The sequence below is a fragment of the Protobothrops mucrosquamatus genome, unplaced genomic scaffold (assembly GCF_001527695.2).
Source record: "Protobothrops mucrosquamatus isolate PMUCROS unplaced genomic scaffold, P.Mucros_1.0 scaffold2045, whole genome shotgun sequence".
Classification (NCBI taxonomy): Eukaryota; Metazoa; Chordata; class Lepidosauria; order Squamata; family Viperidae; genus Protobothrops; species Protobothrops mucrosquamatus.
The window spans coordinates 82918-99598 of record NW_015388152.1 but is presented as its reverse complement, the minus strand read 5'-3'; the positions used below and the strand labels follow the sequence as shown (position 1 = coordinate 99598).

The window sequence follows — 16681 nt, the reverse complement described above, 5'->3', positions numbered from 1 at the left end:
TGATGCTGTCTAACCCGCATTTTTCTATCTTATCAAGTAGTAGGTTGTGATCTACTTTGTCAAATGCCTTACTGAAGTCCAAGTAAATTATATCCACAGCATTCCTCTGGTCCACTAATTTTGTCACTTGGTCAAAGAATGCAATAAGATTTGTCTGGCATGATCTGTTTTTGACAAACCCGTGTTGGCTTTTAGTAATAACTTTGTTTGCCTGTAAGCTTAACAAGCTGTTAAGCTTAACTGTTTGGTTTGGTGGTAGCAGAGTCTCAGATAGAAGGTCCATACAGAGCATGGTAAGGACAGCTGAGAATATGATAGGAAGCTCACTTCCCATAATCACTATGTACTTAGAGCTTGGAGCATTGTTATAGACCCCACACAATTTATGGTCTGTTTCTGTTGCTCCCCTCTGGGAGGAGGCTTCGAGTATTTCTAGCAGGACTATGAGATTCTGCAACAGTTTTGTTCCTTATGCCATTCCTCTGGTAAACTCGCAAGATTCATTTTTCTCGCCATATATATGTATATATCCAAACTAGACTGTATTGTTTCTCTGAGCCTTTTTTTGTCATATTTACTGTATGTAGTATATATTGGAGATGGTGACCCTTTGAGAACTGAATGCAACAAAATGTCATTTTAATATATGCCGATTAGTGTACATTTAAAGTAACAATAAAGTTATTCTATGTCTATGTCTCTGTCTATGCCTTCAGCTGACTGACCAACGTTTTAGAGAGAAAAAGAAAAAGACAGAGAGCTGGGGGGCGGGGGGCGGGGGGTGGGGGCAGGGGGGAGAGAGAGAACCCCAGCACAGTTTTCTATATAATTAAACTTAAAGAAAAAAGGTAAATATACAGGTAGCCCTCAACTTACAACACTTCATTTAGTGACCATTCAGAGTTACAGTGGAACTGAAAAAAGTGATGTATGACCATTTTTCACAGTTACGAACTTTGCAGCACCCCCATAATCATGTGATCAAAATTCAGATATTTGGCAACTGGTTCATATTTATGACGGTTGCTGTGTCCCAAGGTCATGTGATCATCTTTTGTGACCTTCTGACAAGCAAAGTCAGTGAGGAAACCAGACTCACTTAACAACTGGGTTACTAATTTATCAACTGCAGTGATTCGTTTAACAACTGTGGCAAGAAAGGTCATAAAATTGGGCAAAACACACTTAACAAATGTCTCACTTAACAACAGAAATTTTGGGTTCCATTGTAAGTTGAGGACTACCTGTATTTAAAAACTGATGGTTTATTTCTATTGCAATGCAAAAAATCCTCTCTGTTTAAAACAATTTGTCTTTGTGTATATGCTTATGAACATTAATGCAGCAAATAATAACTGTCATTTTTTGAAAGATGTACCTAAAGTTAACCACTATTTTATTTTGACAACAAGTGTTCTTTTGTATTCAAGTCTGGTCTTAAAAAATAATGTAGCACTTGGGGATGAAGATGCAGCATAGCAGGCCAGTACTTGAGGCCAAGATGGAGAAGATCTGCAGAGCCACCATGTACTTCCCCTTGGTGCTCAGGTAGGTGGGTACAGAGGAGATCCAGACACTGCAGAAGACCAGCATGCTGAAGGTGATGAGCTCGGCTTTGCTGAAGGCCCCAGGCAGATTCCTGGCCAGGACAGCCACTGTGATGCAGATGAAAGCCAGGAAGCCTATGTAGCCAAGGGCAATGTAGAACATGGCAACAGAGCCTTGATTGCATTGCAGAATGATCTCTGCAGATTGTGAGTGCATGTCTGACTCAGAGAATGGGGGGAAAGTTCCCAGCCAGATACTGCAGAGGAGAACTTGGCAACCAGAACATGAAAGGATTATAGAATTGGCCAAGGTCTTCCCTAGCCATCTCTGTAAATTATTCCCTGGTTTTGTGGCCAAGAATGCTAACACCTCCATGATTGTTTTGGCTAAGACAGTTGAAATGGCAACTGAGAAGATATTGCTGAATGCTGTTTGTTGGAGAAGGCAAGTAGCAGTCTGTGGTTGGCCAAGAAATAGGAAGGAGGTCAAGAGGGAAAGCAGGAGATGTAAGGAGAATGTAGGAGAGATCCCGATTGTTGGCTTTGACTATGGGAGTTTCTTGGAATTTAATGAAGATTCCCAAGACTAAGCTGGTTATCAAAGACAGGAACAAGGCAAGGGAAGCTAGGATGATCCCTAAATGTTCTTGATAGGATAGGAAAATTTCAATCTTAGGTATACAGTCATCTCGGTTGATATTTGGATGCTGATCTGCTGGACATTTGGTGCATTTTTCAGCATCTGTAAATAATAAAATTAATATCTATCTTAAAGTAAGTTCTTCCATCCGATACATAGTTGGAATAAAACTGGTGATGTTCTGGTTGAATGGTTATGGAGAAAGGTAGCATGCAGCAATGTTTAAAAGGTTAAGTAGTAAAATGTAGAAGGACAAGTGCCAAAGGGAAATAAGAACTACTGCCACACATTCCAAGGGTGAGTTGTGTCTGCTTGTACAGATTGCATGGTTTGTGTTCCAGATTCCATGAACCAGGTTTTAGAGAAGAAATCTAAAGGACTCCACAACTCTCCAAGAACCTATGAAAAGATTGTCATTGTGATCATGTATACCGGAGTATTTCAAACACAGGAAGGAGTGGAAGATTGGACTCAAGGCCCCATTGGTCTCTACAAGCTCTGAATGCTGAATGCTGTTTGTTGGAGAAGGCAAGTAGCAGTCTGTGGTTGGCCAAGAAATAGGAAGGAGGTCAAGAGGGAAAGCAGGAGGGATATAAGGAGAATGTAGGAAAGATACCAATTGTGGCTTTGACCATGGGAGTTTCTTGGAATTTAATGAAGATTCCCAAGACTAAGCTGGTTATCAAAGACAGGAACAAGGCAAGGGAAGCTAGGATGGTCCCTAAATGTTCTTGATAGGATAGGCAAATATTTCTCCAATCAACTCAAACGCTGGTCTTCATGTGTAAACTGGCTGCTGGGGAAGCTACTTTTTAAAGTTCTCTTTGCAAATAGCAATGATCCCCTCCAGTTGAACCTAGAAGGGAGGGAGGGAGGGAGGGAGGGAGGTGGAAGGAAGGAAGGAAGGAAGGAAGGAAGGAAGGAAGGAAGGAAGGAAGGAAGGAAGGAAGGAAGGATCCTTTAGATTTCTTCTCTAAAACCTGGTTCTTGGTTCATGCATGTAAAAGCAGACACAGCTCAACCTTCGAATGTGTGACTGTTGGATCTGTAGGTGGATCTATTTGGGAAAAAAAATTCAAACTTTAATCATGTATTAGTGGTTTAGAGCAGGACAGGACAGGAATAAATAATAAATGTAATAAATATTAAATTGTTTTTTTAAAACTAGGCCTATCCTATCTATCATTTATCATATAGAGTCTATCAAGTATTATCTATCATATATCAATCATATATCTATATGGAGGCTTGACAGTCCATACTTACGTTGAAAATCTTTCTTGATGCTGGAATGTATCAAGAGATTTTCTAAGGGAAACTTTGGACCAATTTGTCGTATCTCACTTCTTGGCTCATCCTCAAAGTTTCCATCCCATCTGTGACTTCTCCCAATGGGCAGCTGCCTGTTGGATCATTCAGAGTTCAGAGACGTGATGTCTCTCCTTGTTGCCATTATCCAAATCATAGTGATTTATTTGTTGTCTTGGTGCTAAGCCTCTAAAGACTTTTTTTTTCAAAACTTTCAGATTGCACACAAATAAAGCCATAATATCACATCAGCTTTGTGATATGTCTTTGCACTGGAAAATCTTGGGGACATAAATGCAGAAAGAGAGAAACTTTGGAGGCTTTTAGGATAGGCGTATATGCTCCCCCATATAAGACACTAAATCTTGCTGAACTCTGTCTGGATTAGGAAACCTCTGAAGCTTCTCTTTTGGAAGAGGGCTTTGGTTTCTTTCCTTCTCTTCATACACTGTTTCTTCAAAAGAGATACAGGGCTGGACACTCGATCAGGAACACAAATCATGTTGCTGCTTCTGCTACTTCTGTGGCCCCTGGCAGCCTGGGGGAATCTCAGAGGCAAATGCCTCCTGACTCTAAAGAGGGACAAGGTGGATCCAAACAACCATTACAGACCAGGAGAGTTCATCATTGGTGGCATAATCTTTGCAACACAGGCTACATTTTGGCCACTAAGCTTCAACGCAACACCTGTGACTCAATCAAAACAGTAAGTCAATCTTCCTACAAGGCTTTAGAGCCAGTCTATTTCATTCTGATTTCTAAAGTTCCATCCTCTTCTCTTATAATGAATGGTCTCATTGATCTGCTGGTTTTTCTCTCTCTCTTTCTTTCTTTCTTTCTTTCTTTCTTTCTTTCTTTCTTTCTTTCTTTCTTTCTCATTTCATGCTTGGGGATCCATTTTCCATCCTGTAGTTGATAAGCCTCCTTTGAAATTCTCCAATACAATAATCAATAAAGCTCTTTTTGTCTTGACTTTGAAAAAGCTGCTTTCCTTGACATCCTCTGAACATTGGTGGACTGTGGATGGAGAAGAGAGAGTGGTTATTCTCTTCTACCTCTCTCTTGCTAGATCAAGGTGACAACATGAGTACAAAAAGGAAAGAAATTTGAACAAAACAGAGTAGAATAATAGAATTGGAAGGACCTTGGAGGCTTCTAGTCCAACCCTCTGCTGAAGCAGGAAACCCTATACCATTTCAGACAAATGGTTGTCCAGTTTCTTTTTAAAAACTTCCAGTGTTGGAGCATTCACAACTTCTGGAGGCAAGTTGTTCCACTGCTTAATTATTCTCATTGTCAGGAAAATTCTCCTTAGTTCTAGGTTGCTTCTCTCCTTGATTAATTTCCATCCATTGCTTGTCCTGCCTTCAGATACTTTGGAGAATAGCTTGACTCCCTCTTCATTTGTGGCAGCCCCTGAGATATTGGAACACTGCTATCATGTCACCCCTAGCCATACTTTTCATTAATCTAGACATACCCAATTCCTGCAATTGTTCTTCGTATGTTTCAGCCTCCAGTCCCCTCATCATCTTTGTTCTTCTTCTTTATATTCTTTCTAGAGTCTCAACATCTATTTTATATCACTTATAGTAAAAACTTATCATTGTATGTGTGTGTTTATGTGTTCTTTAATGATTCTATATTTGAGAGGATAAGTAGCCAAAGGGGCAGAGAACAAAACTGAAAATCAATCCAAAATCTTAATCCAACTACCAGAATACTGAGAACATCAAGAAAGAGCCAAAACATATGGCAGAATAAACTTAAAGTTAATGTGGATTTCAAAAATCATTACATGAGAAATGCTACATTGGAATAAGTAGAACTGGAGATACCTTCATGATCTCAACATAAGATGCATTCTATAAAATAGAAACAACTGATAGAAAAAAATGGTTAACCAATTAAGACTTATTAATAAAGGAGGATGAAGAAATTAAAATGAAGTTGAGAACAATGGATTGCAGAAGAACATAGTTTTCAGAGGTTCACATCTGCACAGGTAAAAGAAAGATTTAATATAGATCAAAAGACAATTGGGGTCGAAAAAGAGAAAACAGAATTCAAAATTCAATTTTGTATAAACTGTTTCAACTTCTACCCTCAAAATGTTGCTATAGGGCATTGCACACCAGAACAACTAGACACAAGGACAGTTTTCCCCCCATGCCATCACTCTGCTGAACAACTAATTCCCACAACACTGTCAAACTATATAGTAAGTTTGTATTACTATTGTCGCGATGGGTCGAACACGACTTCGCAATTAACAACAACAAACTCCTTATGACTATAACTTTGTTGCTTGTATTTTACAATTTATATTGTTTTATTTAGTATCCTAGTATGGTTTATGTTGATTGCTTATTTAGTATACTAAGTATTGTACCTTATAATTTATGATGAATGTATTTTAAAATAATTATGATCATGATTTATCACTTATTGCTTTTATGTACACTGAGAGCTTAGGCACCAGAGACAAATTCCTTGTGTGTCCAATCATATTTGGCCAATAAAGAATTCTATTCTATTCTATTCTATTCTATTCTATTCTATTGTATTCTATTCTATTCTATTCCACTCCACTCCACTCCACTCCACTCCACTCCACTCCACTCCACTCCACTGCATTCAGTTCCATTCCATTCCATTCATTCCATTATTATAGTAAAATGTATAAACTGTTTTAAAGATTTGAAACAGAAGAACAAATTAAAGGATGATAAACACTAGGTTTTTTCTTTTCTCTTTCTCATTTCTTGCACTTCTTTGTTTCTCTTTCTTTCTTTTTTTCTCTTTTTCTGATTAGTGTTTTGTTGTAAGTAAAAACTATTAATAAATATCAATTTTAAAAAGAATAAGCCAAATTCACTCAGATACATTCAGTTTCTTAAAATAAAATATAAACTTAAAGAATGCAAATTCTATTCAATTATAATAATATTATAATTCAAAATAATAATAATAATAATAATAATAATAATAATAATAATAATAATAATAATAATAATAATAATAATAATAATAAAGTTGGAAGGGATCTTGGAGGTCATCTAGTCCAACCCCTTGCTCAGGCAGGAAACCCTATACCACTTCGGATAAATGGCTGTGCAGTCTCTTCTTAAAAACTTCCAGTGTTGGAGCATTCACCGCTTCTGAAGGCAGGTTGTTCCACTGATTAATTGTTCTCACTGTCAGGAAGTTTCTCCTTAGTTCTAGGTTGCTTCTCTCCTTGATTAGTTTCCATCTGTTGCTTCTTGTCCTGCCTTCAGGCGCTTTGGAAAATAGCTTGACTCCCTCTTCTTTGTGGCAGCCCCTGAGATATTGGAATTCTGCTATCATGTTCCCTCTCATCCTTCTCTTTGTTAAATGTCAGTTCTTTGTTTGGAGATTTGAAACAATCCATCTGAATATATAATGAAACGCCCCCAAACTTCCAGGTATGCCTGGTTGAAAATATTTAAAAATAAAATGTAAATAAAATGTTATTTCCATGTTATTTCTAATACACTCACACTTTCAGGATAACAGATACAGAGTATTCGAAAATGCTATCCTTCATCTTTGCCATTCAAGAGATCAACCAGATTCCCAATACTTCCCTCAATATCACCCTGGGTTATAATATCTATGAAAATTATTTCAGTGCACAAATGACTTCAGAGGCTTTGCTGGACCTGCTCTCAGATGGGGAGGCCAATGTACCCAACTACAGCTGTGGAAGGCAGAGAAACATAGTGGCTGTTCTGGAAGGGGCCGAGACTGGCATCTCCAACCAGATTTCAACCATGTTGGGCACCTACAAAATCCCACAGGTGTGTCTTTGCTGAGAAGACAATTTTTAGTCAACTTACAATCAGGCATCCTCTGCTGAAAATGAAGAGCAAAGTTTTATCATCAGAATTGTATGAATTAAAATTTAATTAATTACATTAGATTAGATTACCTTTATTGACATTTTTTTTCCTGTGGGCACAACGACATACATTAAAAATGAAATTTAGTTTCTTGCTCTCAAGTGTACACATACATAACACACATTTAAAACATACTATATACAACATATGTATAGACCTACACCCTTACATATAAGTAACATATAAATATTAATCACTGTCCATCTTGAATACATAATGGAAGGAGGAAGCTTTAGATTTCACAAGGTTAATACTGTATGGAACAAAGCTGTGACTCAATCTGGATGTTCTGGTCAGATACCACGGAGCCTCCTCCCAGAAGGTAACAAGGAAAACAAGTCATGAAGAGAATGTGTAGTGTCCCACACACTCTTGTGGACCCTGTTCAAGCAACACTTATGTGCTATATCCTGGATGGAAGGGAGGGAACTGCCAATGATCTTTTCAGCCATCCTCACCACTCTCTGCACTGCCTTCCTTTCTGAAGCAGTGATGCTTCTAAACCAGACTGTGATGCTATATGACAGGATGCTCTCGATTGTCCTTCTATAGAAAGTGATAAGGACAGGGGAAGAAAGATGTGCTTTTCTCATGTGACACAGAAAATGCAGGCACTGCTTAATTAATTAATTAAGAAGATTCTATCTAGTGAGAGAGAAGAATCCAAGCAGACACATCACCTTCCTAGCATAGTCCCAGACAATGCCATCTGTTTTGGCTATACTTAAGAGCAAAATGCTTCAATGAAGTGAGAAGAAAAATAATCAATGAGTAGAATGACCAGAGATGTCCTTACAAAACTTCTTCATTGCAGCAAGTAGAGTAATTCCTTCATTAGGACCAAGTGTTTGGATTTACAGATCTTGAATAAAATAGCATCTTCCTTATTTTTCCACTTTTCAGATCAGTTACAGTTATTTTTCCCAGATTTTGAGTGACAAAACTCAGTTTCCTTTCTTCTACTCAGTGCTCCCTGCTGAAAGAATCCTCTATCCAGGAATGGTCAAGCTGCTTCTCCATTTCAGATGGACTTTGGTTGGACTGATTGCTCCAGACAATGAGAATGGACAAAGTTTCATGAGGATATTGACTTCCATGCTGATAAGGAATGGCATTTGTCCAGTTTTATCACAAACCTTTCCCAAAACTCTTCGACTGATTGTAGATTTTGAATTATTCCACAATTGGAGAAAAGTGAACATCTTTATTTTTAATGCAGACTATACTACAATCAAAACAGGGTTTGATATTTTAATTATGATATATAAATCCTTTATTAAATCTCTTAGAGGAAAGGTCCTGCTCACCACAATCCGCTGGGACTTCACAATTTATTTGATGGAAGAGGACTTTCCCCTTCAATACATCCATAGCACTTTTTCCTTTCTGATGAGCAACATTAAACTGATGGATTATCGTATGTTTTGGAAGTTATATTTTTCTGCGAGACGCTTTGCAAGGAACTCCTTCCTGTGTTCCTACACCAAGGATGCCTTTTCAGTGAAAGATTTTCGACGGTGCAGAAGGAGAGAAGAACTGGAGGCTATGAGGAAAGAGGAAATTGATCAGATCCTCACTCTGGATAACTATTTCATTTATAACACAATTTGGGCTGTGGCACGGGCCTTGAATGCAGCTTATTTATCGAGATCCAGATCCAAGAGGACAACATTCAAAGGTGGCAAAAACTTTGAAACCACAATGCTGAAGGCGTGGCAGGTATTCATTTTCTATTTCTTGCTCTCTCTGCTGCATTTGTTTCCTTTGGCTCATTTCTTTTGCAATATATTCTTTCTTAACACCTTTTTAGTTCTTTTGCCTCCCCTTTTTTTTCTTTGACTTTTTTCTTTACAGGCAAAAATATTACAGTGGCAACACAATCTAACAAAAAGTGTTGTGTATCTTAGGCAGTCTAATGCCTCATTTTATGGGGTACCCCTCTGCCCTAGGGCAGCATTTGCCCAAAATTGTTCTTCCTTGACTTGATTCTTCTTCCCCTGCTCTAAAGACTCAACAGAAATAGAATAGCTTTATTGGCCAAGTGTGATTGGACACACAAGGAATTTGTCTCTGGTGCATAAGTTCTCACTGTACATACAAGCAAAAAGTGAAAAATCATGAAAATAATCTTAATACAATCACCATAACGCATAACATACAACACTCAGTGATAGTCATAAGATATTCAAATAAAAGCAATCAACATAGATAGATCTTAAGATACAAACAACAAAGTGATAGTCATAAGATGCTAAAGAAATAAGTAACAGGAAAAATGAGAAAGATAATAGTAATATAGCCCTACTATATGGTTTGATATCCTAATATAATGGTGCCGAACCTATGGCCAGAGGCGGCACATGGAACCCTCTCTGTGGGCACACATCATCACCCCAGGACACATGGTCTCTAAAAGTTTGCCATCACTGGCCTAAGGCCAGCCAGCCTGGAGCCACTGTCAGGGAAGTGCCCCCTCCCCCCACAGCAGTGCAGCCGTGCCTCGCTTACAGGATGGGATGGGATCTCACAGAGGAGGAGGAGGAGCTTGTCCCTCTGTTATAATCTGCCGCTGCGTTTGGCGGGCAACCTGTAGGAGCCTGACCCTGTCATGCTGGCCATGTGGTTGCGGTTCACCCCGTTGCGCCTGCCGCTGCAGCGGCGCCTCCAAATGGCCACCATCCTCCAGTGGGTCTTCTCCTTCCTGGTGCTGGGCAAGGATGGAATGGTGGTGGTGGTGGCAAACTTGGCTGTGTCCCAGTTGCGGGGGACGTCGCAGGAGAGGCAGCGCTGGCCGGTGGTCATGGCCAGTGTAGGGCAGCAGGCCGATGGCCATGAAGGGAGCCCGAGGCAGTGCGGGCAGGCAGCTATGGCACCCGGCTTAGCTCTTGCAGGCAGTGGCTTGCCTTGCTTCACATGGGGCTGCTTTCCCAAACCCCGACTGCTCCAGCCCTGCAGGGAGCCACCACTTCCTCTCAGTTGGGGCGGTCTGTGGGTGGGAGCAATCAGAGCGGTGGACTCCTAAGCACATTCAGAGTGCCACAGCTGCTGCTGCATGGGGGCTAGCGAGGCAGAGGAGAGGGTCACCCGCTGCCTCTGTCGTAGCCTAGTGCTGCCTGGGGCTTTACCTGGTGCTGCTGCTCAGGGACGGCTGGCTGCTGGCACTGGGATATGTGGTCTGGCTCTACCTGAACTGGGAGACGCCATTTCGTGGGGGGGCGCCACTCTGCCTGGGCCATCTGGCGATACTTTCGGGACTATTTCCCCATCACAGTGAGCAGAGGAACTGGGAGGCTCCTGCTGCTAGCAGAGGTGGTGGGACACCCACTTTCTCTGTTTGGGGGGTGCCGGCTCCACCAACACGGCCTTGGCAACAAACCACTGTGGGCCGTGAGAATGCGGGGCTCAAAGTGGTGCTGGAACTTCTTGGGAAGAACCACCCAAGTGCAGTGGGGGTTGCCCTCCTTTAAGTGCATGGCCTAAACCTCATCTCCTCCAGCATTTTCAAGCTGGTGTTGCTGTAGCCCCCCTTCCACAAATGCCATCCTTTCTGTGCCCCCTCGGCCAGAAAGTGTCGGCCTTTTTTAGACTTTTATTTTTATTTTAAGCTTTTATTATCCCCTGCCTGCTGCAACTGACTCTGGTCCCCATCCTCCAGGAAGCAGCCACTCCCCCGCCACCATTGACACTGCCCAAACTGCAGATGCCCCTTTCACTGCACGGAGCTACTGTTGTTGCTGCTGGCACGCATTGGCCGGCCTACTGCTTCCATGTCTCCGTTGCTAGGCCAGCGGTCCCGCCCACCTGCTGCAGTCTCAACATAAGCAGGGTGTTTGGTGCCTTGAGAGCAGAGGATTGGAGCTGCAAAAACCCAGGCCGGGTGGGGGAGTATGTGCGCACTCTTCTTCTTGAGGAGTTTCTCTCCAAACGCTCGTACTTCCACGTTGTTGGACCACGTGTGAAGGTGCACGCAGGCTTATCTCAGGAGAGGCATTGCCCATGCAGGAGCTGGGAAAGTTTATGGCACCTCTGCCCTGCCCCCTGCCCCCTGCCTCGCCTCACCTCACCCCACAGGACAAGCCTCCTGCCCATCACCACCAGAGACCCCCTGGATCTCCCCCAACCCTCCTCGGCCCCCACAGGCATCCCTCCCCACAAACATCGAGGTAGCCATGCCCACCCTGGCCATGCCCACTCAGTCTGCTGTGACCACCATAGCCACGCCCACCCAATGGGCCATGTCCACCCAGCACCCGGTGATAAATAAGTGGATTTTGAGTTGCAGTTTGGGCACTCGGTCTCTAAAAGATTCGCCATCACTGTCCTAATGCATAAGACAGAGTCAAAGTCATCAAAGATTCTCCTCAAGCAGCTGCAAATGGAGAAATGTCAAGGAGGTATATAGATTGAGGCCAAATCTTTGATTTGGAAGAAGTTTAGAAGAATTAAGAGTGAAAAAATGTTCTATAAAATTGCAAGCAGGTGACCTTAACTAGTAAAAGAAATCATCTTTCACGGTGAATATCTGAGGTGTATTCTCCATGTCAAATGACCCATCTATCACTTTAATGAATTTAATAATCATAGCAGTCTAGTAGAGCAAAGGCACCCATAGAAATCCTCAAAGAAAGCAAAGTTATTTGTCATAATGTTCTGTCCCATTGATTTGTAAACTTCTTGTTTACAATATTGGTTCTTTGAAGGAAATTTTATTTCATTTTGGCTTTAGTGGCAGATTTTTTTCAGTGTTCTTGTGCCTATTTTCTTTAGAGTTTTAAATTTGGACCTCAATAGCTCACCTGCATGTATCCTTTGCTAGAGTTCCCATTGGTTTTCGAAACTCAGCAGTAAGAATTATGAATGGGAAGAGGCAAAGGATATCTGTTCACCATACTGGTTTTTGAAAGGAACTGAAAGTTTCTTGGGGCATTTTACATGATTTTAATTCTACATTCCTCAGTATATTTCCTTCGTCCAGTTCAAATGTAAGGATCCTTGTTGCAGACATTTCTATGTTCTTTGTAACACTGTCCATTTTCTCTTCTATTCCAGCTTCATTCTTTCCTTCAAACTTCTCAATTTTATAATAATTGCATCAATGGGGTGTATTTGAATGAGAAAGGAGAGCTGGTAGCAGACCTTACCATTATAAACTGGATGATTTTAGCCAATAAGTCTGTCAGCAGATTGATGTTTGGGGATCTAGAAAGACCGGGATTCTTGGATGTGAAGTTTACAATCAAGGAAACAGCTCTTGCAAAGATGGAACTGTTGAAGAAGGTGGGGGGAAAGACTTCAGCTCTTTCTGAAAGTCTTCCCAGGAGGATTGCACTGTGGAGGCAAGGACAGGCTTGGGAATTCATCTCTGTTTTGCTATTTTATATATATTTATTTTATCAATAAAATGCAAAATGGAAAAACAGAAAAACATACATCTAACACTAACAACAACAAAACAAAAAAATAAATGTAAAGAATTGTGTACAAAAAGGGAAAAATATGACCCAAAAATAAATTAAATTTAGAATAGAATAGAACAGAACAGAACAGAACAGAACAGAACAGAACAGAACAGAACAGAATAGAATAGAATAGAATAGAATAGAATAGAATAGAATAGAATAGCAGAGTTGGAAGGGACCTTGGAGGTCTTCTAGTCCAAGTCTATTTAACATTAAACATAAAGAATCCATTCCAGCTGGATGTTGAAAAAAAACTGATAAATTCTCCCCTCCTTTACACAATGAATCTACAAATAGTTATAAGCTTTCCCATCCCTGTTTAACATAAATACTATAATAAATAAACAAATATTCCAGGTGAGGGGATCTTTATCTGATATTCAAGTGAACCCAATATCTGATTATAATATATAGGTAAAAGATAATTTTAAAAAAGTCAACAGGTTAGCCCAAACATTACAATAATCTTCAAATCTCTCTGTTAACCGTCAGTTACTGTATTTAACATGTAGAAAGTCCAGTCTCTTATAAAGCTATCTGGTCCATTGTCTTTAATCAAAGCAGTTAGTCTCACCATCTCTGCTAATTCAATTTTAAAATCCATTCTTAAATAGTTGTCAACTCTTTTCCTTTCTGGTGCTTGGCAAATACAATCCTCACACTGGTCACCATGTGGGGATGTCATCTGTTTTCCAAAGCAGGCAACATCAACTTTGGTTAGATGTTCAGTTGTCTAGGAGAAATATGTTCCTTAACTATTCCAGTTAGTTGTTTATCAGTGATCTGCAAGGAAACTAATATTAAATCATGAGGCAACATGATTCATTTCACCAAAGCAGAAAATCTATCCAAATTTCCCTCGAGTATGCAAATTGAGAATTTAAAGTAAATTTGTACTGTGGGGAAAAATGACAAGAGAAAATAAATAGGAAAACAACAAGAGGGTTGATGAGTTTGAGGCTTTAAATTTAGGGTTCAAATTTAGCAAAGCTAAGCCTTGAACTGGAGATTCCCAAACCTTTCCACTTTTACCTCCTTTTGGAAATACAATAACTCATTTTCTAGATATTATTAATTAATAAAAATATTGAACTGAAGATTCCCCAAATCCTTTTCCTTTGCTTTTTTTCCAAAATAAGCTAATTTTCAGTGTACTTTTCCTCCTTCTATTCAGCCCCTGCCTCCTTCCAGGTGTGTGGAAAGCTGTCCTCAGGGATTCATGAAGGTGGCTCAGGAAGGGAAGCCCATCTGTTGCTACAACTGTCATCCTTGTGCAGAAGGAACCATCTCCACCAAGGAAGGTGGGTGATAGCAGGAGAAAGGGGCAGGCTTTCAGGATTGGCCCATGAAAGTGCATTTTGAAAGACTTGGCTTTGCAATAGTGGAAAATATCTGTAGCTCGGGTCTAGGATAAGGGTGAAGGTTCATTCTCCGATCTTGTGGGTTGGTTTCCAAAGGTTTTGTTACCAGGCTAGGTAACATCTGCAGCAGAGTTTAGGGGATTTCATTGTCGGTGTTCATCTGTTTATAAGGGCTTCAGGTGTGGATGTGTCGAGTGAGGGTCTTGTGACCTTCATCCTCATCCTACACCTGAGCTACAGATATTTGTTACTATTGCAACCATCACTCTATATCCAACTCATCCTGAAGAGCAGCTCTTCCTACCTTTGTTTGCTCCACAGAAAAAGTAGTGTGGTTGTTTTTTTTACTTCTGCTGACAGAAGTACAGTACTTTATTCCATTGCCCTTCATACTGATGTTATCCATGCAAAATCATTCCCAACAAAAACAGTTTCACACACATAATGGATTTCATTGAAGGACAGTAGATTCTACTCTTGCTCTTTTTCAGATGCAGAACAATGTACCAAATGTCCAGAAGATCAACATCCAAACAGCAATCGGGATCACTGTATTCCCAAAATCATAAACTACCTTTCTTTTAAGGAAAACCTGGGGATTATCCTGACTTCCATTGCCTTGTTCCTCTCTTTAACCACAGGCTTTGTTTTGGGAATCTTCATTAAATTCCTGGAAACACCAATTGTCAAGGCCAACAACCGGGACCTCTCCTACATCCTCCTGGTCTCCCTCCTGCTTTCCATCTTGACTACCTTCTTCTTCATAGGCCATCCAAGGAGAGTGACATGCCTTCTCCGACAAACAGTTTTCAGTATCATCTTCTCAATTGCCATTTCTTCAATCTTGGCCAAAACTATCACAGTGGTATTTGCCTTCTTGGCCACAAAACCAGGGAATAAAATGCAGAGATGGCTGGGGAAGAGCTTTGCCAACTCCATCATTCTTTCCTGCTCTGGTCTCCAAGTTGTCATCTGCAGCATCTGGTTGAGCATCTTTTCTCCCTTTCCTGACATGGACATGCACTCCCAACCTAGAGAGATCATCATACAATGCAATGAAGGTAGTGTCACCATGTTCTATTCTGCCCTCGGGTACATGGGCTTTCTGGCCACTATCTGCTTCACGGTGGCTTTCTTGGCCAGGAATCTACCTGGAGCTTTTAATGAAGCCAAGCTGATCACCTTTAGCATGCTGGTCTTCTGCAGTGTTTGGGTGTCCTTTGTGCCGGCTTACTTAAGCACTAAGGGGAAATACATGGTGGCTGTGCAGGTCTTCTCCATCTTAGCTTCGAGTGCTGGTCTGCTGGGCTGCATCTTCATCCCCAAGTGCTACATCATTGTGATCAAACCAGAACTCAATACAAAAGAACAAATGATGTTGAAATAAAATATAGAATGACTTTATAGATATCTCTTTTTCCAGAATAATATTTAGTAATGGCAAAGTACAGTAATAAATATAATATCAGCCCCACTAGGTAGTCTCAATAGAAATCATAGTGATGGATAAATGTAATGGATCATCATTTCTAATAAACATTTTCCCTTTTGTTTTTAAACCAAAACCATATTATATATGAATAATATAAAAGGAAAGGAAAGTGAAATAAAAAAGCAGTAAAAGAACCAAAATTATGTTTGTATATTTATAAGTCATGTAGAAATATTATTTATAAATATACAGTATAAGAAATGATAACTATTTAAATAAAGATGACTATATTTCATTGTAATCATCGCTACATAATCTAAGTTTGTAACCTATTCATAACATGCAGATAATATCTGGTGATTAATTCATTAAAGATTTGGTTCCTTAAATTTATCCTTTTAATTTTGAAAGACTAGCCTCTTGGTAATAAGAAAATTCTATTTCATAGGTATATAATTCCAAAGAATATGTCTAACAAAATTATCTCCTGTCTCCAATTCTTTACAAATGGAATTGCCATTAAATATTAGCTTTATGTTAAAATGTGTTTTACATCTTGTGGATTAAGACTTAGTTAATCTTCTTCTAAGCACACTCAAACTTACAGGATCCAAGATGAGTCAGTCACTGGGATCAGAGGTTTATTCTTCCAACCTTTTGGACTCATGCTGGAACCCATCCTCAGGGAACATCTGACTCTCCACACTCAAACTTGTTCTGCACTGTAACCCTGAACATGCTCATTATTCACAGTGATACATTTCAAAAACTGAAAGGTGGATGGATATGCTAAACACCAAGAGATCTCCTCTTCCAGATGACATAAGTCCATAGCTGATGGATTCCCTTTTAACAGAATAACAGAGTTGGAAGGGACCTTGGATTTTCTAGTCTAACCTCCTGCTCTGGCAGGAAACCCTATACCAGGGGTGTCAAACTCAATTTCATTGAGGGCCGCATCAGCATTTCAGTTGCCCTCGGGGGGCGGGGGTGTGTGGCCAGGGTGGGTGC

General features: G+C 40.3%; 1 protein-coding gene across 1 annotated transcript; it reads left to right on the top strand.

The window, feature by feature from the left end:
• The first annotated feature begins 7049 nt into the window (after nt 1–7049).
• On the top strand, nt 7050–15625 carry LOC114923127 (vomeronasal type-2 receptor 26-like). Its single transcript, XM_029285665.1, has 5 exons — nt 7050–7316; nt 10012–10227; nt 12235–12311; nt 14069–14178; nt 14730–15625. The coding sequence occupies exons 1-5, from the start codon at nt 7050–7052 to the stop codon at nt 15623–15625; spliced, it is 1566 nt and encodes a 521-aa protein (XP_029141498.1).
• Nucleotides 15626–16681: the final 1056 nt, after the last annotated feature.